This window comes from Paramacrobiotus metropolitanus, unplaced genomic scaffold (assembly GCF_019649055.1).
Source record: "Paramacrobiotus metropolitanus isolate TYO unplaced genomic scaffold, Prichtersi_v1.0 Parri_scaffold0000026, whole genome shotgun sequence".
NCBI classification, from domain to species: Eukaryota; Metazoa; Tardigrada; class Eutardigrada; order Parachela; family Macrobiotidae; genus Paramacrobiotus; species Paramacrobiotus metropolitanus.
In genome coordinates this window covers 1,299,249-1,322,530 of record NW_026570246.1, presented here as the reverse complement: position 1 = coordinate 1,322,530, position 23,282 = coordinate 1,299,249, and the positions used below count along the sequence as shown (strand labels likewise).

General features: G+C 43.9%; 6 protein-coding genes across 8 annotated transcripts; 2 read left to right on the top strand and 4 right to left on the bottom strand.

Moving 5' to 3' along the window:
- Nucleotides 1-1,183: 1,183 nt before the first annotated feature.
- Nucleotides 1,184-3,262, bottom strand: LOC129587883 (uncharacterized; the record flags this gene model as incomplete). Its single annotated transcript, XM_055481824.1, has 4 exons — nucleotides 2,652-3,262; nucleotides 2,417-2,588; nucleotides 2,000-2,350; nucleotides 1,184-1,447 (listed from the first exon to the last, which is right to left on the bottom strand). Coding segments are annotated over exons 1-4 (1,398 nt in total), but the record flags the coding sequence as incomplete, so codon positions are not given.
- A 3,255-nt stretch (nucleotides 3,263-6,517) lies between these two features.
- On the top strand, nucleotides 6,518-7,640 carry LOC129587885 (uncharacterized). The gene has a single exon (XM_055481827.1). It carries the CDS (start codon nucleotides 6,604-6,606, stop codon nucleotides 7,417-7,419), a length of 816 nt encoding a protein of 271 aa, XP_055337802.1. The 5' UTR covers nucleotides 6,518-6,603; the 3' UTR covers nucleotides 7,420-7,640.
- An 87-nt stretch (nucleotides 7,641-7,727) lies between these two features.
- LOC129587884 (lysosomal cobalamin transporter ABCD4-like) lies at nucleotides 7,728-12,356 on the bottom strand. The gene is made up of 8 exons (XM_055481826.1): nucleotides 11,729-12,356; nucleotides 11,373-11,500; nucleotides 11,167-11,306; nucleotides 10,821-10,937; nucleotides 10,543-10,668; nucleotides 10,235-10,380; nucleotides 9,353-10,165; nucleotides 7,728-8,129 (listed from the first exon to the last, which is right to left on the bottom strand). The coding sequence occupies exons 1-8, from the start codon at nucleotides 11,856-11,858 to the stop codon at nucleotides 7,936-7,938; spliced, it is 1,794 nt and encodes a 597-aa protein (XP_055337801.1). The 5' UTR covers nucleotides 11,859-12,356; the 3' UTR covers nucleotides 7,728-7,935.
- A 155-nt stretch (nucleotides 12,357-12,511) lies between these two features.
- Nucleotides 12,512-15,228, top strand: LOC129587887 (ras-related protein Rab-11B-like). Its single transcript, XM_055481831.1, has 7 exons — nucleotides 12,512-12,672; nucleotides 13,034-13,103; nucleotides 13,223-13,365; nucleotides 13,446-13,498; nucleotides 14,039-14,232; nucleotides 14,426-14,640; nucleotides 14,838-15,228. The coding sequence occupies exons 2-6, from the start codon at nucleotides 13,064-13,066 to the stop codon at nucleotides 14,635-14,637; spliced, it is 642 nt and encodes a 213-aa protein (XP_055337806.1). The 5' UTR covers nucleotides 12,512-12,672; nucleotides 13,034-13,063; the 3' UTR covers nucleotides 14,638-14,640; nucleotides 14,838-15,228.
- Nucleotides 15,229-15,382: 154 nt separating this feature from the next.
- Nucleotides 15,383-17,170, bottom strand: LOC129587886 (helix-loop-helix protein 13-like). 2 transcript variants are annotated; one of them, XM_055481828.1, is made up of 2 exons: nucleotides 16,598-17,170; nucleotides 15,383-15,948 (listed from the first exon to the last, which is right to left on the bottom strand). In XM_055481828.1, exons 1-2 carry the CDS (start codon nucleotides 17,103-17,105, stop codon nucleotides 15,806-15,808), a joined length of 651 nt encoding a protein of 216 aa, XP_055337803.1. In that variant the 5' UTR covers nucleotides 17,106-17,170; the 3' UTR covers nucleotides 15,383-15,805. The 2 variants fall into 2 exon arrangements, with proteins under 2 accessions (XP_055337803.1, XP_055337804.1); XM_055481829.1 differs by having other exon boundaries at nucleotides 15,383-15,945.
- A 543-nt stretch (nucleotides 17,171-17,713) lies between these two features.
- On the bottom strand, nucleotides 17,714-22,685 carry LOC129587781 (thromboxane-A synthase-like). 2 transcript variants are annotated; one of them, XM_055481692.1, is made up of 11 exons: nucleotides 22,482-22,685; nucleotides 21,959-22,073; nucleotides 21,746-21,845; nucleotides 20,530-20,682; nucleotides 19,928-20,047; nucleotides 19,759-19,847; nucleotides 19,511-19,656; nucleotides 18,823-19,375; nucleotides 18,317-18,541; nucleotides 18,135-18,210; nucleotides 17,714-18,022 (listed from the first exon to the last, which is right to left on the bottom strand). In XM_055481692.1, the coding sequence occupies exons 2-11, from the start codon at nucleotides 22,021-22,023 to the stop codon at nucleotides 17,921-17,923; spliced, it is 1,629 nt and encodes a 542-aa protein (XP_055337667.1). In that variant the 5' UTR covers nucleotides 22,024-22,073; nucleotides 22,482-22,685; the 3' UTR covers nucleotides 17,714-17,920. The 2 variants fall into 2 exon arrangements, with proteins under 2 accessions (XP_055337667.1, XP_055337666.1); XM_055481691.1 differs by lacking the exon at nucleotides 22,482-22,685 and having other exon boundaries at nucleotides 21,959-22,137.
- Nucleotides 22,686-23,282: the final 597 nt, after the last annotated feature.

Genomic DNA, 23,282 nt, shown 5'->3' with positions numbered 1-23,282 from the left:
GGTTCGGATTGTTATCCGAGCCATAGATGCAGCGCGACTCGTCATGGTTATTGAACATGCAGTGCCTGCACCGGAAGGTCTTATCCTTCGTCCACTGGAAGAAGGCCGCCTCCATCTTATCGACGTACGATGTTCCTTGCCGAGCACCTTGTTGTGCCTGGGGAGGTCGGTTGCCTTGTGGGCCGCCGCCTCCGCCGCGGTTAGGGAAGTTCCCACGGCCGCGATTCCCGCCGCCGCGTCCTTTCCCGCGACCATAGCCTCCGCCGCCGTATCCTTGTGGAGGATACTGTCCGTATGCGGAGTACCCCTGGTTCGAGTTCTGTCCGTAACCAAAACCTGTGTTGTTTTGGTTACTGCCCGAGCTATATCCTGGGCCGCCGTAGTTGTTAACGGGGGCTCCAACTCCAGGTGCTGGGGGATTCGAGTTCGCTGTTACCGCGCCTGCCCACGTCTGTTGCTGGACTGGTGCTTGTTGCACCGGTGGCGTCGGGGCCGGGCTTAGTTGTCCGTATTGTGCCGTCGGAGTTTGATATCCGGGCATCATATGGGGCTGATATCCGGTCTGTTGCGGTATCGCCGGAGGTGGAGTCGGGACAGGTGCAGGTGTTGCTGCCCGAACTCTAGCGTAGTCGCTGTCACGCGACTTGCGTACCTCGTACATTTCCTTGCCGTTAACGAAGTCCCGTAAATAGTCGCGGAACTCGATCGGCGTTGACGGCATCCTGATTTCCAGGGCCGCCCGCAGTTGGGGTTCATGAACGTTCTCCTTAAGGTGGTACAGTATAATTTGGTCTGTGACCGTCGGGACTTGGGACTTCATGAACATCATTGCGTCGTAGTATTGTTCCGGCGTTTCTTCGCCGAAACGGAATATCCGTTTGTTAATCCTGGATATCATGTTCACTTCTTTGTTTTTGTCCGCAAATCTCTGCTCGAATTTGGTCAGCCATAAGTTGACTGGCCATCCGCCGAGTGGTTCTCCGGCGGCTTCGAGGGTATGCCATTCTTTCGCTTGGCCGTCCAGTTCGGCTATCAAGTCGGACATGAAGGTCTGATCGTCTTCGTACCATCGTTGGGCTTGACGATACAGGCTTCGGATTTGCTTAAGCCACCCATGAAGTTTGGTGTGGTCCCCGTCGAACGGTGGTAAGGGTTGCCGACGTCCGTGGGCTATTGCTCGTACCAAAGCAACGTGTGCTGGGTTCTGTTCCAGGGGATTTGGTTGTGCCGCCGGCGCAGCTTGTTGTGCAGCCGGGGCGGGTGGTGGATTGACGTATGGCATGTGACCTTGTTGGTCTTCGTACGCCTCCTGTTGGTAGGCATCGTCGTCCTGGCCTTCGTATCCGTCCTGTTGCGGATGTCGAGCCTGAGCCTGGTCTGCGTGACGAGGCTGTTGCGGCTGTCCTTCATACTGTTGTGGTGGAGGCGCTCGATTTTGTCTCGGCGCCTGCGGATAGAATCCACTTGGCTGGTCGTAGACTCTTCCGTACCGGTCGGGCTGTGTTCCCTGAGCCGGCATCCGACTTTGTGTAGGTCGGTTTGGGGGCCTTCGGCCTTGTTGGTCGGAGCTGTCTTCTCCATTTCGTCCGTCCTGCTGCTGGTCGGCCGTGTTGAATGACCGAGCTCGCCCGCGTTTAAGGTCGAACTGCGGGTTCTGGCGGAGCAAGTTCGGGTTGGAATTCGTCCGTGGCGGGCGGTATGCCTCCATGCCAGGTCTTGGTGGCTGGATTGGGAGACGTGAGGAATCTGTTGTCCGATCTCCTCTCGTATTAGGTACCGGCGCGTACATTGTTGTGCGCGTCGCGTACGAGGTGCTGGTATACGCACCGGCCGACGTTGTTGTCGCCACGTTCGTCGTTGGCACTCGTGGTGCCGCGGTCGACGTGTTGTGTTCCGGTTCCGGAGCACTCGGTACTGCTGGTGGTTGTGGGATTGTTCCCACACTCGGGTCAATTGTTACGACTCCGACGAAGTAGGAGGTGTTGTTCTCCTTCTTCACCATTTCCTGGGTCGGGTTAATTCCCCACAGGATGTCACTTATTGTTCGTGACGGGTGTTGCTCCTGTGCCATGGACGTCCGGTATGAGGGCGGTTCGACCCGACTATGTTCTTGGTATGGGGGAAGTTCGACCTGGCTTTGTTCCAGGTGTTTCTTTTCTTCCCTCAGACATCTTGTTTCGATGTCCATTTCGTCCATTTGCCGCATCATATCTGTGAGATTGCGGGCGGCCTGTTCGCCGAAGTCGTACAGTTCGACTTCACGGGCCTCCAGGTAAAGGATGCGACTGTGTTGCGCCTCGTTTACCTTTTGGGCCTCGTTCAAGTTGTACTCAAGTTGAGCTCGGAGTTTCTGTTCCTCCTTAAGGACTTGGTTCAGTCCATGGACCTGGTCGGCTAGCTGGGCGTTTGCTTCCACCAGGTCGACATCGGCGGTCCTTTCGTTAGGAAAGCCCATGTCCCGAGCGTTCGCGTCGATGAACCGTCGTCCCATTCTGGTGAAGGCAAGTTCGATTTCCGCCTCGAGCTCGTCGACTCTGTGTGTTAGGCGGTCGATCTCGTCGTCGGCCTTCTTCAGTTCCACCACATATCTATCGACTTCGTTTCGATAGACCTCGGCTTCTTCGTTGGCCGTGTTGAGTTGCTGGTGGAACGCTCCGGCTGCCTGCTCCGACTCGACCAGTGCGGTCTGTACATCGGCCAGGTCTTTTTGGGCCTCTTCGAGCGCTTTGTTCGCTTCGGCTAGTTCTCGGTTCAGCTCGTGAACCGCATCCATGGATCGATCCAACATGCCCTTGAGTGTAGTGGCTTCGTCGATGTCATGCCGACACGGTTGGTCGGTACGCTTCAGTATGGCATTGAGCCGATCGATCTCCCGTTGTTGGATGGCGATGCCTTTGTTGGCGTCGGCCATTTCGCGTTCCCATTTGCTTCGTTCGAGCCGATGGGTATCTTCCGAGTTCCGGAGTGATTTTCCCGCCGAGTCGATAATTCTGTCTGCCAAAGCGATCTGAGTGATCAGTCTACGGCATCTCGAGCGGAGTAGGTCAACGTCTACGATCCTTTCGGGCGGTGTTGCCGCTATCCACTTCTCGGCCGTATATTCGAGTGTACTGGCCTGGTAGGTGAGGTCGTCCTGGTTGGACTTCACCGGTGTTGTGAAGAATCCGTCCGCACTGTTCGGTCTTGACACCTTTGTTGTGTCAAAGACTTCGTCGTTCGGTGTCGGGGTTCTTTCACTACCAAGTTCGCCAGGTTCGAACATTAACGGTGATGGTCGGATCTTCAGGTCGACTGGTCGACTTTGTGTCGCCTTGGTCGACTTCGCCGTTTGTTGAGCTTCGGTTACTCGAGTCGACTCGCTTCCGGTTGGCGAAGGTCGGCTCAACGGTGAAATGATCCGTTCGGTGGGCGCTGGTATGCTGGTCGGTGATCCAGCTGGGCGAGGGCCGCTTCGTGGCGGTACCTCGGAATCTTCCGTTCTGGTTGGTATTTTAGTCGGCTGGACGGCCGCATCCGACTTTGTGTCGGTTGGTTGCCGTTCCAGGGAAGTCGGTTGCTTGTTGCCGACTTCCTTTTCTCCGACTTTCGAGGTCGGTGAAATCCTTCCGACCTGTGTGGTCGGTTGGACATTGCCGACCTCTGTTGTCGGCTTATCCATTCCGGTCAAAGTCGGTTGTTCGGCCCCTTGAGTTTGTGGCAGGTCGGCCTGCTGTTGACCGACTTCTTTTGCCGGCGGCTTGTCGACCATTTGTTGGTCGGCCGCTGTAGGTTGTTGTTCACCGACTTGCTTAGTCGGAGATTTTCGCTCGGCCTGTGTGGTCGGCGATTTCCTTCCGACTTGGTTAGTCGGAACGTCCATGTTGGGCGAAGTCGGCTTCGGCACCTCTTCCGTCCTGTTGGGTGAATGCCGTCCGAGCTCGGTTGTCTTTGTGACTACCGAGCCCTGAGCTCTGTGTGAGCTCGACTCCAAGTCGGTATGAGACAATGTGGTCTCAGCTTGCGGCTGTTCCGCTTCCCCCTTGGTCGGGTGGGACGGGGCTGCTGTGTCAGCTGGGGCTTCCAGGAATGTTTTATCCCGGGCGTCCTCGAAACTGTCATCCGAAGTCAGATTCGAGTCGGCAAGGAGGATGCGATCGTTGCGTTTCTCCCTTGCTTCGGCCGACTTAGTCGAGTCGGTTGAGGACGGCTGACTTTTGTCTTGACCGGCGTACCGAAGTGAGTACTTCCCGGTCATGTTCGCACGCCGAGAATAGTCCGTGTTGAACTTTCTCGCGTACTGATCTTCTCGAGGATTCGACATTGTTGTCAAGTCAGGTCGGCTCTGGTGGAGCCTTAATAGTTTAGTCAGTTAGAAAGAGAAAGTCGAACAATCTTCTGTGTGAAGATGTTCGGTAAAGTCAGGAACGTCTTTTTGTTCAGGAACTTCCAAGGGTCAGGAACGTCCGATGAGATGTTGTTATTGTTGTTGATGTGTCTGTTGGTGACTCAGTACACAGGGTATTAATACACAGTACAATGGTACAGTACAGTACGTAATAGTAGTACGGTGTAGTACGTCCTATGTTACTGTGCTGACCAGTGTGACGTAACAGGTTAAGTGGTCTTGCACTTCTGCCTACGTCACAGAATGCGAGCCGCGTGCAAAATTTGCAAAAAACGATGAATCACGCCTATGTTAGGCTATGGGAACTTTCCCCTGCACGCTGATTGGCTGCCTCTTAAGTACTGATAAGCGGTCGTTATGACGTCACAAGGAAGTTCGAGAATTTTCGCGCTATTTCCCGTTAGAAAAACAAATTATTTTTGCTCGGCTAGAAGGTCGATCTAGCTCGGATTTTTAAGTTTTTAACCGTTAGAAATTATTTTTATTAATTAAGAAAATTTTCTGGTGGTCGAAACACCGTTAGAAATCAGAAATGAGAGAATTTCCGACCTGTTGCCGGTTAGCCTTTGTCTAACTGTCTAGACAGGTTCGTTGACCTAGCAGGTCGGTTCTCGACCAAAAGCAAAATTCCGAGTCGGTTTCTCCGTCAGAAATTACTTTTCAACCGTTAGAAAATTTAGATCTACGGCTAGAAATAGTTTTCTACCGCTAGAAAATGAAAAGCCGACCTAGTTTCGGCTGAAATCGACCTACAACCGTGACTTTACCAGTGTCGGTGTCGGTGTCGGTTCCACTCGATTTCCTCCGTCCGAGGTCGGAAATCCGTCGTTTCCGAGCTGAAATCCGCGAGTAAAGTTGCGGGTCGCTGTTCAAAGCGAAGGTCCCCGTATGATTGGATTAATCCTATCGCGCTGCAGACTCTCGTTCGAGTCTGATCCGTCAGTTGGGAGAAGAAAAGTCCGTGCTGTTGGGAAGTAAGATTCCGCTCTTCAATGTGGAAGAGACCAAGGAACTGTGCTCACCAGCTGGGTAAGAATCACTTCAGTGATCCTCGTTTTCCTCAGCTGTAAGACGATGCGACCGTTCTGATCAAAGTCAAGGGCAGAGATTGCTTCAGCAATCTATCTGACAGTGACTTTCAGGTTCCTCACAAGTTCTCCGTGAATTGAGCCTTCACCGTCTCCTCAAAGGGTCCGTTGAAAGAAAACCAAACGATTCTGCTTACCATGTAACAGGCAAGCGCGAGGAGATCACGAGTGTGCTTTATTGACAAATAAAGGGAGCAATGCTGCGTAATAGCAGGGAAAGCAAGACCAAAGCACCGATGGCTAAGCAAGCAAGTGAATGCTAAAAGGCTCTTGAGCGTCCGTCAAGGCGTGAAAGAAGCAACTGGCGGCAAGCACGTGCTGTGTGCCATCAGCTGTGTGATGATGCGCAGACTGGACTCAATCCAACGCGAGCGTACGCTGAGTCATATAGCGAGAGAGGGACGAGAGAGCAAGTATGCTCAGCGTGTGCGCCGCATATATCCGCTTCAGCGGATATGAGTGCAGTGCAGCAGCACACGTACGTACAGCGAGAGAGGCGATATGGCAAGCATGAGTGCAAGTACGTCCATGGTGGGCCGTATGCACCAGGCGCAGTCATGTGCCTCTGACACCAATTAACCTGTCTCGTGCAAACGTGGTTTATACAAGACATCTGCTATTTTCTCAACATTTCATGCTTCTTTGAAGTTTTGTAGAAGCACAAATACACGCCACCCGGTCAACTGAGAAGAACAGAGTTAATGAAAATTGTCATAGTTTGTTTAGCGAAAGGCTAGAAATTTGAGCCTTATGGTATTTATTTCTTGTATTCAAACACGAGTCATTATCGCAGGTTTTAGCACAAAGGTCACTGCACAACTTCTATGTTTTCGATAAGCTTCAGGGTTCATGAATGTGGTTTGTGGTGAAACTGAACTTTGACATAAAGAAATACAGAAGTTTGATTACACTAAGGTTAAGGTCGGCGCATATCTTTGCAGCACAGCAAAATCTTGGCCTTTAAAATGACTTCTTTTGTGGCAGAATTGTTTTATTGGCGTAACCGGCTTATCGTGAGATAGCAGCTATATGTAGCTCATATTCCTTAAAGTTAATGCTGTGAATTGTTTGTAAGCGGGGTGCATTGCAACAAACGGTGTCTTTCTGTAGCCGTTCTGTAGCCGGTGCTATATGGTTTATGTGGTAAAAAAACAGAAAATGTCTGTAGAAAATCGCATACTGTTCCCTTTACCGAATTATGGATTCGACCCCACTGAGACAGCGGTGCCGTGGAAACGCATCAAAGCCGCCGGATTCACGGTGGTGTTTTCGACTCCCACTGCTAAGCAGCCGAAAGCGGACAATCGCGTTCTAACCGGCGAAGGATTCGGTCTACTAAAACCTTTCTGCATGGCCGACAAGGAAGCGCTTGCCGCTTATGCGGAAATGGAAAACTCAGAAGAATTTCGCCACCCTATTGCATATGACGCCATTAAACCCGACGATTATGTCGGCATCGTTATTGCCGGCGGACACGATAAGGGAATGCGGGAATATTTAGAGTCGACCACTCTGCAGACGAATATCGTTAATTTTTTCCACAACAACAAACCAGTGGGAGCTATCTGTCATGGCTGTCTACTGGTCGGCCGCAGCCGGGATCCGGCGACCGGCAAATCAGTACTGTTCGGCAAGAAGATGACCGCATTAACACGCCGTCACGAGTTGTCAGCATATAATATGACACGATTATTTTTGGGTGATTATTACTTGACGTATCCCGAGACAACGGTAGAGGATGAGATGAGAGGATACGCGGAAAAAGCGGAGGATTTCCAAGTTGGCCCCGGCTGGCCAATCCCTACGTTGCGTGATTCCGCCGTGAAGCCGTATGGATTCGCGCTAATCGATGGAAATTACGTGTCGTCCCGATTTTTTGGTGACGCCAATGCTTTTGCTAATGCTTTCATCTATTTACTGACGCAAAAAGACGAGATAAAACAATAATCTGGGTAATCATTTTTTCTGCCGGTATCTTTGTAATTAATCACTGCGCTTCGCAATCCAAGTTATCCGCGATCCAGCCTTGTAATTCACTTTTCACGTGATCGCAAAATTGGTCTTTATTGTGAGTTACACCGTAATCAGAACTAAATTCGGCATCGCCTTGATAAAAAAGGATAGGTTACGGGTCTTTCTTGTTAAGTTTTAATTAAACCTTACAATGTAATAAAAACCGGTCATCGGCCGAGTTTCCCGACAAAATTTATATTTGTTGCAAATTACGGCGGAAATTAGAAACCGCAGAAGCTTAGTCGCATAAATACTTTTATTTTCTGGAAATCCACATTAATCTCACAAAGAGAAGCAGGATTCAAAGAGTATACCGGCATACCGGTTAATAAAAATTAAATATTAAAATTTAATCTCCAATCACAATCAACTGAGCAACCATCAGTGTATCCACTTTCCACCTAAATGCTTTCGAATCACAGAAAGGTTATTTGCTGTCAAAACCGAGGGCTATTGATCCGGTTCCCGTGTAGACTTCTTGAAAGAAAACCCACCCCTGCCGTCAAGTTCCAGCAGTGCATCATGATAATTCCTGAGGGTAATCCGATGGCCGACGCTTACGTAAGTTATTCCCAACTGCGCACAGGTAGCATAAAGTTCTTCTTCCACGTCCATGCTGACGGCACTAGTAGCTTCGTCCAAAACTGTAATAGGAAAAGCATCGTTTTTTAACATTCCCTAAATTGCCATGGCGGACATGCTTACAAAGAAACTCACTCCAATTTTATAAAACATCTCAATTTCGGCAGTTTACAGAGTACCGCAAAACCAAATAATCTGCTACCAAGAAAACTGTACGAGCATTAAATATGGGTGACAATTTGTAAAGTAATTGTTCACCTACTACTTTAGTACTCGTACTATCAAGTCACAGTTTATTACATTTGTATGTGGTAAGTAATTCATTTGCACAATCAGTTCCAGACTTTACATTCTTAAAATTTACTATTCGATCAAACAACATACTACAAAGCCCCAGAAATAAGTCAAATGTCAATGTCCAAAAACAAAGTCGGTTTTAGAAATTATATGGTAGATTCTCTTGTCAAGCCACAGCCCCAACAGATTCGCACTGCAATCGACATATCGTAACTGCATTGTTCGCTCGCTTTACATACACTTCACGTAATTAGGAAGCAGTCAAGCCGCCGGCTCTAGTCTGCTCCAACCGCACCTAATCCAAATTGCAGTTCACAAGAGACACACCCATTCCCTCTTAAAAGCCCACTTCTAAATTTGTACTTTATAATTCCAACAAAATTACAGGCTGTGGCAAAGAGATACTGTACCACGGTCGCCCGACAGTGATTCTTAAGGAAATTCAGCTCAGTACCAGCGGCATTTTCGCAAATAATCACAGAAATGTAACCGTATCTGGTGGAGTCAAATGGCTTACAGCCACAATAATACTAACGACAACAGCTCCCTAAAAATAAAACTACGACAAAGTGTCCCTGAAAAAGAGCGAAAATAAGAAGCGGTCAAATTTCAGCACACGAAACCATCGACAACAACAAATGCATACGTCCGACGAGTGCGGTGGTGTCACTCTGCGTAATCTTACAGACTATGACTACAATTTTCAGTTCTGTACAAATTCAGGCGCAACTCTCATTCTACAAGAAATCCTTATTTTAGCATTCAATAAGGCAACTCAATTTTGCTCCCCTTACAATTATTTGTAAATCACAACCACAGCAAAGTGTCAGCAACCTTTTTTTTCCCTTTTTTAAGGAATGTTTTGGCTGTAGTGGAAACTACTTATTACGCCTAATTACACAACTTAGCCAAAAATTGGAACGTCTTAGCAGTGAGTGTGCTAGTTCGCTCTTCGACATGCAATCCATGTTGCAGCGCAAACACTTACATGCCATACGTGGTCGATGATAGAACACGCGCGCAAAAGCAAGGCGCTGCATTTCTCCGGGACTGAGCACATCGTACCAGTTCCAGTCCACCATCTCATCCACGCTCTTCACACGCTCCAGAAGCCTTTCAGCCCCAGCTTGCCGCAGACACTCGCTGACCTTGACCGATTCTTCCGGCTCAATCTCTTCCGCAACACCCAACGGAAAAGCAACCTGCTGCCACAGACTTCCGTCCGTAAAGTACGGTTTTTGCGGAAGGAACAACACATCCGTTGGATGAACGGGTGGCGATAATTGACGGTCTATCCTTCCGGATCTAATCGGCCACAATTCAGCCAACACTCGCAACAGTGAGCTTTTCCCACAGCTACTCGGCCCACTGATCAGGATGGTTTCCTTCTCACGCACGCTCATCGTCAGACCGGCAACGAGCAATTCATTGGTGGTATTTGGTGGAGAAATCTCCACATTATGTAACCGGAAGAGAGTCGATTCATCAGGAATATCTTGCAATGCACTCTCCCCGTCAGACTGCACGGATGTCAAGTCATCTCTGAATTCTCGAGGTATGGACAGGTTCTCTAACAGCTGACCGATACGATGTGCCGTGCCACCAATGTCAGTGATGGACGTGGAAAGATCCACGAGGACCGTGAAGCTACTGATCAAATAAATGCTGACGAATGCATTGGCGCTAATCAATGCAGCCAAATCCGCCGCGGACAGATAGTCGTAGTATCCGGCAAAAATCGGAATGCTGATAATTAAATGGCAAAGAATTCCACCGAAATAGTTGTAAAAATTCAAGAAAACTGCAAGTAATTTGAGTCATATTGTAATACCGCAAAGGATATGTAGTTCCGCAAATAAATCATACACACAATTCAGTGCCAAACGCAGGTTGGTCAGCAGAAGCTGTACAGCCAGCAACGTATGCAGCCTAAGGTTGAGCCGATTTTCTTCGAAATTTCCGCTGTCGTAAAACGCCAGCGATTCAGCATTCGCTCGAATCTGCATGTGTTTAAATCTACAACCAAAGTACTTCTTTAATATCTAGAAGCCATTACAGCGAAAGTGCAATCGGCTTTCCAGAATTCCAGCAAGGATCTATCGCAGTCTCATCGTCCTTAACAGCTTAGTCGAACCAAAATCGACAATAATGTACGCAAGACATGTGAAAGTAATGTACCGGAAATCCCCTTCTTTGCGTTCCTGCTTTGCGACGAAATTGATGACTGGCGACATTAGTAATTTGGATGCAATTGTACCAATAATAAAATAACCAAATATGCTGAGAGGTCCGATATACGTTGTTCTGTAACAAAAACAACTTTATGATACTTTTAGCACAAATTAACCTAGTACTTCCGTAATTGCATTATCTTCACCGAGCCCAACGTGGTATCAATTTATATAAAGCGAAGCACTCTACAATTATTACTGCTTACAGAAATTATTATTACTGACGTTATGAAGGATTTGTACGAGTAGTATCCGATGCGGAATGGAGCGATGATAACGGTGGCGATAATTGTACTGAGTGTATCGCACATCTTGTTGACATCCTGAGTGATTCGCTGATCTCTGTCCAAGAAAAATATATAGTTTCAATCGAGTAGAAAAATACTAGTAGTAAAAATGTGCGAAAACACAAATTACAAAATGAGACAATATTCGTAGCCTTTCAAACCTCACGCAATGCCTCACAAAATGTATTTTAACATTGGCTAGCAAGAAAAACGCACACGCGGAGTACGTACATATTTCGGTATTTCGAAATTTAAAAAAAACAGCGCACAAGCCGCAGACTTACGGATTGTCAATTGTTTTATCCAGCACATTCAACGTATAATACGACTTGTCGTTGAAGTACATTCGCTGCAGTTTCTTCGTCAACAGTTTGCGCCAGCAAATATACATGACGGAAGCGACATACTGCTTGGAGCTCAGTACCTAAAGAATAGATGCAAATGCAAAAGAAACATGTCCAAAACGATTTTCAACAGATTTCTATCTTACAATAGCGCTTCCAAGGATGTACAATGATGCTTCCAAAAATGTCCAATAGAAACCATCCTTGTCTTTTTTCCCTAAGACGGAATAAAACCGGCTGGGCACGATTCCAACTTGGTACCCGATAACTTCGCCTAAACAAAAGGAATAAAAATATACGAACTTTTTTCTCAGCCGATCACAAGTTGGCTATTCCACTTTGAAGTTAGAGCTATTGCATGATTGCGCAATAATGCGCATACAGATAACAGCACGAGTATAAGAGAGACATCATTCTAAACGCAGGCTAAACTTAAAGAGAAATTTCGGATGAAGTTTGCAAACCAACTGACTGCAACAGACGTTTGCAATAGTTTACTTACCTAATATACCAAGGAGTAATAAAACATAAAATAATAAGGCCGTTCGGCAGAAAAATCGAGGAAACAGAATCCTCAAGATGCGGCAAAAACGGCGAAACAACACGCGATCAAAACCGAGTTTTTTCACCATTTTTCAACCTGCCTTCTTATAGCATTGCAAAAAAGTCCCTTTTAACGTGTTCCTTGTATGGAAAACCCTTTAAATTAGTCAAACATATGCCTGAACTGTCACCTATCCATAGAAGACAAACCAAATAGCGACTTCCAGAAACGAAAACGGTTTAGAACACAAAAAAGTTCGAAAAATTTTGGTATTTCAGGCTTGCAGGACCAATGCAGGTGCAGCTGATGGATGCTGCTGGTGTTCGCTGGAGAATATACCGCCACACGATGGCGGTAACCAAAACCTAGCTCAGTAAATCTGTCCCCAATCCCCCCACTCCCCATGCAGATTGACTTCCTTGGCGGCTGCCAGTCGAATGCTGTTTAAAGCGAACGGAATTGGTTTTATTCCAATTTCCATGTCCTTGAAAAACTAAAAATCACTTTCTGTTATCATAATAGATTTAAGCGCAGAAAAAATAAATCGAAATAAGACACCAGATCAAAGTAAAGTACACTTAGTAAACAGTACAGTACAGTACGGCTGAAAAAAAATCAAGATTTCGGCACGGGCCAGCCGATAGAAGCGCCATCTGGTAAAAACACTCTGATCACTTGACCTTGACTAATACCAGTGTGTGCAATATGACACATCCAGCATCGTTTGCATTGCTCTTGATTTTGCATCGTGGCCGAAGGTTTCTGGCTTCCACCTTCTTTTTCGTTGGTATTTTTATGCTTTTTCCGGATTATTTCATCTGAAACTGATGTGGATCATTTTTTGTTAACAGCAGACAATTCTTCATCATAAATCCTTCTGATATCTCCATTATAACACTCAGGTAAGATCGTAGAGTGTGCATTAGTCGTGCAGAACTGAAGTTAATTGAACTGATGGTCATAAGATTCGAGATCGCAGCTAATAATCTGAATCAGCATTAATTTAAGCACGGTAATTGACGTGCTTATTCTTTTTTTGTATGAATTAAAACTAAAGAGTTTAGTGTGTGCTGTTTTTACATGAGATAAACATGGTCAGCAGCGCTGCGCCGTGATTTTCGTTTGCATCTTTGAAAAAAACTGGAATTGCACTTGATCTGATTTGAAGCCATGCTGCCATGGGCATTGTGTGTGTTCTGCGGATTTTTCCGTTTGTTGACTGCAAAAACTGAGAGTTTTAAGTAATCCTTTGTGCTTCATTAGAACACGGCGTTTCCATAATCCGGCGCGAAGATGGGAGGCAAGGATGATGAATATGATTATCTTTTCAAAGGTAAACAGTGCGATATGCGAAGTACTTCGCAGAGCGCTCGCAGTAGCTGAAATGCGAAATCCCATCGTGCGCATTCTTCACAGCTGACTGCCGTGCAGTACATTCTTTTGCGATTACAGTGGTATTAATCGGGGATTCCGGGGTGGGGAAGAGTAATCTGTTATCGCGGTTCACACGCAATGAATTCAACCTGGAGAGCAAGAGCACCATTGGCGTGGAATTCGCCACGCGCAGCATCCAGGTCGACGGAAAGGTTATTAAGGTTGGTGGTGCGCGGAGTGTTCTCGTGTAGCATGGATGTGCGTTCGCTCTTGTTCATGTCGTTCTTCGTCGTCCGAACAGGCGCAGATCTGGGACACGGCGGGCCAGGAGCGATACCGAGCCATTACCAGCGCGTAAGTCAGATTTTGTTGGTTGTGTCAACTCACACAACTGGCGTTAGGGGGAAAATTTGATGAGTTGGCGAAACGGTCGTTTATTTAAGTGCGAATTACGATTATAAACTAGCGTCAAAAAATTTCCACATGGTCGTCTAGCTTTTCATCTTTGACGTTTGCTGACTGTTTACGAGTTGAAAAGATCATCTTTCGAAAATCTTTCTATTGGATATTTTTCCCTTATGCTTATTTAAATACTTTTCCAGTGACATCTACAACGGTACTTCATTTGTTCCTTGTGCGGAAAAACATAACAGTTTTTGCTTTTTAAATTGTTGTGCGTATTGAAACGTCTGTATATTTTGTAACACATTAATCACTCGATCTGCAAGGAAAGTTTGTTCATTTTTTTTTATTAATGGCTTAATTTTCGGGCTTTTTCAAAATCTTCATATGTTTTCCGGTTTGTTTTGGCTTCTTAAAAAATTCCAGTTGCGCAGTTTATGATCTTTTGGTTTGTTCAAACGAGTTTATACTTTATACGCCATTTTTTTACAGGTATTACCGCGGTGCAGTCGGAGCATTATTAGTTTATGATATTGCCAAGCACATAACGTACGAAAACGTGGAACGATGGCTCAAGGAACTACGGGATCATGCGGATCAGAATATTGTCATTATGTTAGTGGGGAATAAGAGTGATTTGCGACACCTCCGTGCCGTACCGACCGAAGAAGCTAAGGCCTTCGCCGGTGAGTGCGCATGCTGTCTATGAATAGCATGCTGTTTTGCTGTAATAATTAAATTGACGTGTGTATCCGATGTGATTATGCGATGAACGCTTTTGTATTTCCTAAACTGAATTATTTGAATGCATGACTTTGCACGTGATGGGTTGACTGGTTTATAAATTGTAAGCCACATTAATGAGCGTCTTTTACATAGAGAGGCACCAGTTATCCTTTATTGAGACATCAGCTTTGGATTCGACTAACGTCGAAAATGCCTTCCAAAATATTTTGACGGAAATTTACAAGATAGTTTCGGCCAAGGAGATTCGTGATAGTCCAACTGGTGGCGACCGCCCTCGCGATGGAAAACCTATTATACCCAGCATCCAACCAACGGAGCCCAATCAAAACAAGAAATGCTGCTAAAAGGTATTTGAATTTCATTCACTGTTTTTAGAGTTTTTTATATCCAAAAATAAACCGATGGTGATTATTTGGAATTAATTCGAAGTGTAGCCTGAATATTTGTCTTATGGAACGAATTTTCTGATCTTGGTTATCGGAAAAACTTGAAACCGTTGAGGGAGAAAGACCGTTAATAATCTTTTGTGCATTTCTTGGTGCAGATGATTTTCCATTGATTGGACGACGACTGATTTTCCTGGTGTCCTTGCAAACTGTTTTGATACTTCAAGCTGACTGTTAGCATGAACTGGGAAAAGATGGTCCACGAATGCGTGTTGTCTCAATATTTTTGCCCTTTTTTAATACACTCCGACCATACCAATTTGGGCAAATGCCTTTTCGTAACGACTGTTAATTCCTTCTACCAGACAGGTAACAATATACGTTTTGCAATTTATTTGCACTGTTCATATCCATACGTCTTTTACATGTTTGCCAGTTATCTGTTTTGTTTGATGGTTCTGTCTAATACTGCGCTGCACATTCTGGATTTGATTTTTTTGCAAAGTTTTTTAGAAAAAATGGTTTTAATAATTAATATGACCGCGAATATTTTCGTTCGACGTATTTTCGTGTGTTTTTTTACGATTGGAAGGTTCAACATTTGAAACACTTATCTGTCAAAGTTTTCTAGGTTTCAAATATTTTGTGATTGTACTCAGAAGTTAACGACTAAAAGAAACTAGGTAATTTCATAATTATGATATTCTGCACTTCTGTCCTTTTAATGTCTCTTTTGCTGGATCTTGAACGTTAAGTCGGTAATGTCTGCACTCTCGTTCTCAATTAAGGAAATGTAGAGTAACCCCGCAAAAGATAAATACCGACACGTTATTAACAATAAGCTGTCTGCCGCGTATAATATCACGAATAAGTAATATCACGAATATCGGTAGTGTGTATCAGTTTACTAAATTAGGAGAACGCTGTTTGACTGATCAGACATTCCATAGCATTTTGCGATAATGAATTTACCATACAGATATGAAATTACCCGTATACGAAAAAATTGACTAAACTGAAACTACGCAGGTGGGCAACGTCCAGTTCGGACGACAATGCCACCAAAACCTACACGTATATTACTCGTGTTTTAGCTGTGTCAGATGTTAAACTGGAGCGTGGAAAGTCATCCACAATCATTTCGAGGATTTCGGAATTGTTGTCGATGTTGGAAATATTGCAGCAAACGGTTGGCCATTTCGTGGTATTCGTGAGAAGAGATGCCTAATTGTTCCCAGTTAATCCAAGCAAGACGAGCAGTGAGATCTGCTAAAAATAACAGGTTGGGAAAACATCGGGATCAATATGAACAGATTTGTTCTTCACAATCAGCTGAGTTAGTAACACATCTTGCTTGTACTTTATTACGTACGTACTTAATAGTAACTGACTAACTGTCATCTATTACGATTCTTAAATCGCACAGTAGCAACATGATGCTACTGTTACTGAATTAGGAAGAAAACCAAAACAACTAGTATCGTCCTTCTTGGATGTTTTGGTTTCACTTGGATAATTCATCATTTAACTCTGTATCATTGCTGGCCAGTTTTTAAACATCACGCATAAAATGAAAATACAGGACTTCCACTGACCGTGTTCAGTATAAAAGCAGTTAATCGTCAAACAGTCAGGTAAAGGAAAGGCATCAAATAAAGTCTCTGCTTTAGCTAACGTAAGACGGCCGGGACATCACTCAAAAGGTCGTCCACGCATTTATCCGCGCTCAAAAGTTAAATTTAGCACAACCAGAAAAATTTTACTACCGCTAATAAAAAACGCTGGTTATACTATCACTTGACACCTCACAAAATAACTCCATGGGAAAAATTATTTGCGCAAATAAGATGTTAATTAATCGACTTGAACGCTGTGTCTCTGGTTTTGCTCTGAAACTTATATGCAATAAAAAATTTACCATTAGATGCCCATTCGGTGGATGCCGGCATATTAGCATTGGATGTCATTCCTTGGCGCAACACTCTTTCAATGTGTTGCAGCGGCTCTTCCCGGCAGTCGCGCAGATTTTCCAGCAGCGAAATATACGCTATAGCCAGTCTCAGTGTGTCAATTTTGGATAGCCGCTTTTCGTAAGGAAATGTTGGCACGCGGTTCTTCAGTTCTTCGAACGCACTATTGATGCTTAACATGCGTCGTCTCTCCCGAATATTGGCTGCTTGACGCGGCTCACTGCCGTAGTAGGCAGCATAATCTGGCATAGAGCCATCGTTCCAGTAACAGTTAACTTCGCCATCCTGCGTGCTGGTCGAAAATGGGAAATTCTGTGCCGATTGGGATGGGCAAGCGGTATGCGAAAGGTCACACAAGTGTACATGCGAAAGGTCACACTCGTTTCCCATTGCGACGCAGCTCGTATCTCCACATACGGTGCATGTCATGCAAGAATGCGATCCAGTATCGTCCATTTGATGGAGACTGTTTAATAAACTAAACACAAACTTTAAATTAAGCCTACGCACAATACAAATTATTTTAGAAACAAGCTGTGGAAGTCTAGACTTGACTGAGACCAAAAACATGAGTTGTTGGCTATATATATATATATATCACTTTGGTTTGACGATAAAGTAAGTACTTATTGAGCCTGAACGAGAGCATAGTACTTTGTAGTTTTCGTATTGTGTCGCTGATGTTGCGTCGTTATGCTGTTTGGCTGACACGTGTATGTGACACCGGCAGCCACAGAAGTTCATGACATTAAGACTACTTAAGGATTGGATGATGCTGGATGTCGTAAGACATGCGTCGAATCAGTTAACAGTTCACAACTCAAACACAATCACCAATTGCACACTGGAGCTGGTTTGAGTTAACCCACTGGGATGAAAGTACGCTAATCCCACGCGCAACCCTCGATAGTAATTAGACTGACTGATTTCCCGGCTACGTTTGTATTTGTTATGTGCTGTATATTACATATGTACGCGCGATTGCTTTACAACTCATGTCCGATTTCCCTAATTTTTAATTTGTAGCAATCTGCCGCGATTAGGCGCGAAAACCGCTTTTTTATACGAAAGCTGATTTTATTGATCAAAACATAATACATTTGTAAATTATATGTTGTGCCAAAGTATTCTCTAATGTAAAACGTTTATAGTAACATTTATTGCCAATTTAACAATCACACCGAATTACCACCGGTCAAAATAACCGTCAAGTAATGCTAGTGCCAAATGGCAACTAGTAAAACAAAATTATGTTCTTAAATATATTGCTTTTATACGGTGTCATCTGCAGTTGGTTGGCGTCGCTCCAATCGGACAAAAACTCCATTGCTCGGATTCATTGTTACAAACGGACTTTGCAGTTCCAGGTTTTCCTGTGTATATAACAAAAATGATCACGCTAATGTCAGAACTAAAGACTGGGTGAATTTTCGAAGTTTTTCTGTTGTGCTGAATGCCATATTGTCATTCACAGTTCAGTAGTACCTGTCCGACAATATTTTCGATTCGAAATCTTTGAAGAATTTGCACAAGTGTAATCCGAATTTCCATCATTGCAAAACTGTGAGCCAGAGAAATAAAGCATTATTTTACAGTGTTATTTGCATCATTTCCTGCGAAACTACGAGTAGCAAATACGCTTAGAATATACTATAACTTTCCCTTGCCTCATTCCAATACAGTTTCTTGGTCCTTCTCCAAAGGCCATAAAGGCCATCTCCTGTATGGCACTGACGTTATCCGGCATGAACCGGTCAGGATTGAACTGCGATGGATTCGGCCACAGTTCGGCATCGTGGTGCAGAGTCCAGACCGGGATGTGAATAGCCATCCCAGCCGGTATCTCTAAGCCATTTATTGTGCAGGTTTCAGCGCACTCGCGCATAACGAATCTGCACATATGATTCATATGAGCCACAATGAATTTACATTACGGTACAAAGCATTCGATTACGCACTTCATCCGGTGCAAATCATGGCTAATCACGTATCAATAATTGGAATCACAGAGTATTTAGCAACCTCTGAGCGGACTGGAAAATGTAAATAACTGGTTTCTACGTTCAACATGCAAATATCGACTAGTTAATGAGTGACCTTTTCCATCTGCGTGTGTGCATATGTCAAATCATTAGTCGATGACCTTTTAATCTTAGTATATAGGTATACTTGCCCAGTAATTGGCGGATACATGCGCAAAGATTCTTTTATAACAGCATCCAAATACGGTATCCGGCACGATGGAAAATGCTCGTCGAATTCCGTTCCTGGCTGTTCACCCACCGTTGCCACTATGTCGCGGTACAGGCGTTCCTGTACGTCCTGATGTTTGGCCAGCAGAAATGTGGTGAAGGCCAGCGCATTGGCCGTTGTTTCGTAGCCGGCCAGCAGGAAGACAAAACAGTTGGCTATCAGTTCGTTTTCTGTTAGATACCGTGCGCTTTGCAGTGGTTGTGGGGTTTTTTCGTGTATCACGTATTCTGGTTTATCCCCGATGATACTCATCGGACTGGTAGAATGCAGTGCTGTGTTAATCGGCATGTTAATGCGGATGTGATCGGCGGCGTCCATCATCAGCTGAATCATGTCGTTGTTCTTGATGCCGGGATTTTTACGACGTTCGTGGAAAACTTTTTTCATGTGTGTCAGGACGCAAAACTGATGTTTCGATGAGTCAGATTTTTTGTGCATCAGCTTAGCCGCAGCACCCAGCTCTGGAAACAATACTGTAAAAAGGTCAGGTACAAGAGTGACCACGGTTTAATTTTAAGGTCCTAAGTAATGTCCATTTTTCTGGCGATTAATTGACGCGTAAATATTTGTATATTCGACATCAAATAATCCAGAACTTGTTTACTTACAGAGTATCTTTAACGCGGGCGTGAAAATCGACTTGAACACGCCGCGGCACATCGTAAGTAAAGCGTCATCGGGATCGGTCTGACTATTGACTTGTAAGGCAAACGCGGCTTGCGCAATAACATCCAGAGTCAATGCTTGAAACATTCTGCAAAATTAGTTAATGAGCCGTAATTCCACAACATTAATGCTTCTTTGTAAATTGATCGTTGCTGTAAATACTGTGAAGTATTGATGAATTAGTGCTTACTGATATATGTCAAAAGGGTTTGGCTTTTTGCTCTTGTCTTTCAACAAGGTTATTAAGGTACTGGCAGCATTGTGCATGCTTCCGGCCGTCTAAATAAAACAAGCAGCATACGCCATGGAATAATGAAGATGTCGTTGTTTCGAGTGTCTTTTGGCAACCTTGTAATTACCTGTCGGACTTTTTTCGCGCTAAATGTGGGTGATATGACATTTCGGACCCGTTTCCATCTTTCACCTCGAAGGCTTGTTAATGTGCTTGCTCCGGGCTCAGGACGAGGCGGACCTAATGCCTATCATCCCAAATATTAATGTATATACGCTTACGTACTCAAATACGTTTTTAAGGAATACACCGAATTTTCTAGATTTCGTAAGCAATCATGACAAATATGAGAATAATTTTACATGCACAGTTCACACGCAGCGAAGTATGACATATTTGTTAATCTCGAACGGAGAATTCACATGTTACATAGAAATCATTTGAAGTGCTACTGCAGTGTATATTATGGTTAGCCTAGCCTTATACAGTATATAAGTTCCTATTATTGACAAACGCCTCGACACGTTAGCTAAAATTTGTTTTTCTATTTATTACATAGTATTGCCGTATTTTTACCTTAGTCTAATTGTAAGAAGTAAGGTTGCAATATTTTAGCTTATATCATGATGTGAGCCCAAAGTGCCCACATTATATTTAGGAACATGCTAGTACTCGTAACAACGCCGTCTCATCGTTTTATCATATTAGCGCACAAATTTATTCGCTTACTGGGCGGTTGCGAAAATTTGAGAAGTTGGTGACCAGTATCTCTTGCAGAATAGAAGTATCACTAATAACCAAAATGGGGCGTATTCCCATTGGGAAGCATCCAAAAATTTTGCCGTATTCTTTGGTCCATTCATCGATGACTACCCACGGTTTCTGAAAAATTACGGTCACACGTGATCACGAAAAAGAGTTTCAAGTGGGCGCCCATTTTTATTTGCTCGAATCTGACAAGTACTTGTCATATTTTAAGCTAGCTATACAGTGCGGCGCTCCGGGCATAGAGGGTATTACAAAGGTCATCTCTGCAATGCGGTACGTCGAGCCGAAAATGACAGTTCACCAAATAGTTTTGCTTCGTAGAACAACGTGAATGATAACCGAAATTGTTTCGCTGCCTGTTTTTGCTTACGATATGCAGTATCCAAAAGAATCCTTTATTTCAGCAAAATTAAAAAGTTTATATGCAGCTTTATGAAAATATCACATCTTGTCATATCTTGTATCTCCTTCACTTCTGCTTTTACTTTTTATCTACTTCACTTTTGCTTTATTGATTTTGCTTATTTATTTATTTGCTGTTATTATTTATTTAACTAGAACCATATTTGCAATATTTTGACAACTTTTGCAACGCCATAATTATTATCATTTGCAGTAATTTGTAGGACATGCATGCCGCGGGTAATATCCAAAGAAAACGAAAGGTTATTTTCAGAATCAATGAAAGTCGCGAGTGGGAAGTCTCAAAATTACTGGTGCCATGCAAAACGGAGATTACTATTAATTTTAAATGCACTACTTATTTGTTTCTTTAGTATGTCAAAAGGTTTCATTGTTTTTGGCCAGGTTTTGGTAGCAGCGTAAAGACATGTAGTGAAAATTTACAAGAAATTGAGTGGAATAAAAACTACTCGAGTATAGTTCTTTGATTATAAGCAGTAACTCTAACGGCCCACTAATGTCACGAATAAAAGTTAATCCAAGAAACTAGAGTTTTGAAGTAATAAGAAAAGAAAATCGAAATCACTTGAAATGAAGGATAACTACCTAACACATTTGCTAAAACATTATGCAGTTTTGGGTGTCAGTACTGCATACTTTGTATGCAGCAGCACTAATATTGTAAGTCCAATAATTAATGTTAACAGCAAAATTAGTACGTATAAATAAGACCACACTGTGGATTGTACACAACGGCAAATGGATCCGTGCTTACCTTTTCTCTCCATACCTCCTTGACATTGGTACTTAAAAGCGATGGTTTTGGTCCTGGTATGCCCATTATGCGAAATGTGCTTAATATCTGTAGGCGTGATCTGAAAAATGAAGAGTTTGCAGCAGAGCCCCCAAATGATTTTTTGCATCGTAATAATTAACAACATTAACGGCGTTTTTAGCCATAAACGTGCAGTGAATGGGACCATAGTACCGTAACCAGATGGTGAACATAACAACTGCCAAGATAACTAGCGCCAGTCCACTTTGCGAATCCATTTTCCGAATGCCAGGTAAGCACCTTGACCTTTTTTGCACAATTCAGTAATCTAAGCCAAAAACGTGAAGCTGTCTGCCTGGTATCGATGGGTGCTAGTCAATTAATCAGAGAACATATTTATTTCGTTGCGGGTACATTCGCTTAATTGAACCTTTAATATATAAAGTGTTAATTACGCCGGAAGCTATTGACCGCGACGATTTAACGAACCACTTGAAATCGCACAAGAAATTTGTTTGAATTACTATCTAAAATGTATTTTCGGTGGCACAGCGTTTCTGGAACGATATATGGTTCCGGTTAGCCTCTGGAGTTTTTAGTTTAATACACAGCGGAGCAAGATACTCCTTAAAACATTACCCGAATGTGCTATCACAAACTAGAGTTGTACTAAAAATAAGGTACTTGTAGTATTCCATTTATGAGTGTAACAATAAGAACAGCGTTGATGTAGTACCTTACTAGCCCACGTCCAAAACCTGAAGCTTAAAGAACCAATGTGTTGCGGCAACGGTGTAAGTGCAGCACATGGTGGAATTCTTATTACTTGTCCACAAATGGGCTGCACGTTGTGGCCTGTATGGCGCTTGCTACCCTACACAATATACAGCTTTGCGGACAAACAACGTCGCCCTTTCTGCAAAACGCTGCTAAAATTGTAACACAACGAAAAGCCTGGTCAGAAATATGTCAGGAGACACTCCAGTTTATATAATACGAGGAAAGAAGCGGCTCGTATATTCCCGAAGGTTCGTCTGCTGGTCTTTCTTTGCATGAGTCAGAAAATACTGCGTGAGAATAATCGCGTATTCTCAAATACCTGCACCCCCAATACTTTTGTGCAATTATGTGTTGAACTGTTTATGTTATTTGTTTGCACCAAACTCAACTAGTTAAGGCACATGCCTGATACATAAACCGTTCATCCTATATCTTACAACTACCTCGTAATTACCTGGAGCTTATGTATAAACAGAAAATCTGCGAGTAATGTACTGTACAGGGCACATCCTGATTTATTACACGTTCTACATATAGTAACCACGGAAAAGATAATCAACTGTTAATAATTACACCGACGTTGATTTCTTGCAGAACTGTTTTGGTTACTTTTAGGCGAAACACTTTTAGGCGATTTAGAAATCTCGGTAACAATGACGAACCCATGAGTGTTGCGGGATTTATGAAATGTTTTCGTTTGGAAAACATATGTAAAAGGACAATAAGATAATTTGTGTTTCTTAAACTTTATTAATGT

Excerpts from the sequence above, each read along its gene's own strand:
- LOC129587886 (XM_055481828.1), bottom strand. The coding sequence starts at position 17,105 with ATGGACGATACTGGATCGCATTCTTGCATGACATGCACCGTATGTGGA. Across the intron at positions 15,949-16,597 it reads CACCGAATGGGCATCTAATG|CAGATCTCACTGCTCGTCTT; the intron begins GTAAATTTTTTA and ends TGTTATTTTTAG.
- LOC129587887 (XM_055481831.1), top strand. The coding sequence starts at position 13,064 with ATGGGAGGCAAGGATGATGAATATGATTATCTTTTCAAAG. Across the intron at positions 13,366-13,445 it reads TCGACGGAAAGGTTATTAAG|GCGCAGATCTGGGACACGGC; the intron begins GTTGGTGGTGCG and ends TCGTCCGAACAG. Across the intron at positions 13,499-14,038 it reads TACCGAGCCATTACCAGCGC|GTATTACCGCGGTGCAGTCG; the intron begins GTAAGTCAGATT and ends ATTTTTTTACAG.
- LOC129587885 (XM_055481827.1), top strand. The coding sequence starts at position 6,604 with ATGGTTTATGTGGTAAAAAAACAGAAAATGTCTGTAGAAAATCGCATA.
- LOC129587884 (XM_055481826.1), bottom strand. The coding sequence starts at position 11,858 with ATGGTGAAAAAACTCGGTTTTGATCGCGTGTTGTTTCGCCGTTTTTGC. Across the intron at positions 11,501-11,728 it reads ATTACTCCTTGGTATATTAG|GCGAAGTTATCGGGTACCAA; the intron begins GTAAGTAAACTA and ends CCTTTTGTTTAG. Across the intron at positions 10,166-10,234 it reads CCTGCGTTTGGCACTGAATT|TTTTCTTGAATTTTTACAAC; the intron begins GTGTGTATGATT and ends AATTACTTGCAG.
- LOC129587781 (XM_055481692.1), bottom strand. The coding sequence starts at position 22,023 with ATGGATTCGCAAAGTGGACTGGCGCTAGTTATCTTGGCAGTTGTTATG. Across the intron at positions 19,657-19,758 it reads AACCCTTTTGACATATATCA|AATGTTTCAAGCATTGACTC; the intron begins GTAAGCACTAAT and ends CTAATTTTGCAG. Across the intron at positions 18,023-18,134 it reads TCGAAAATATTGTCGGACAG|GAAAACCTGGAACTGCAAAG; the intron begins GTACTACTGAAC and ends TTATATACACAG.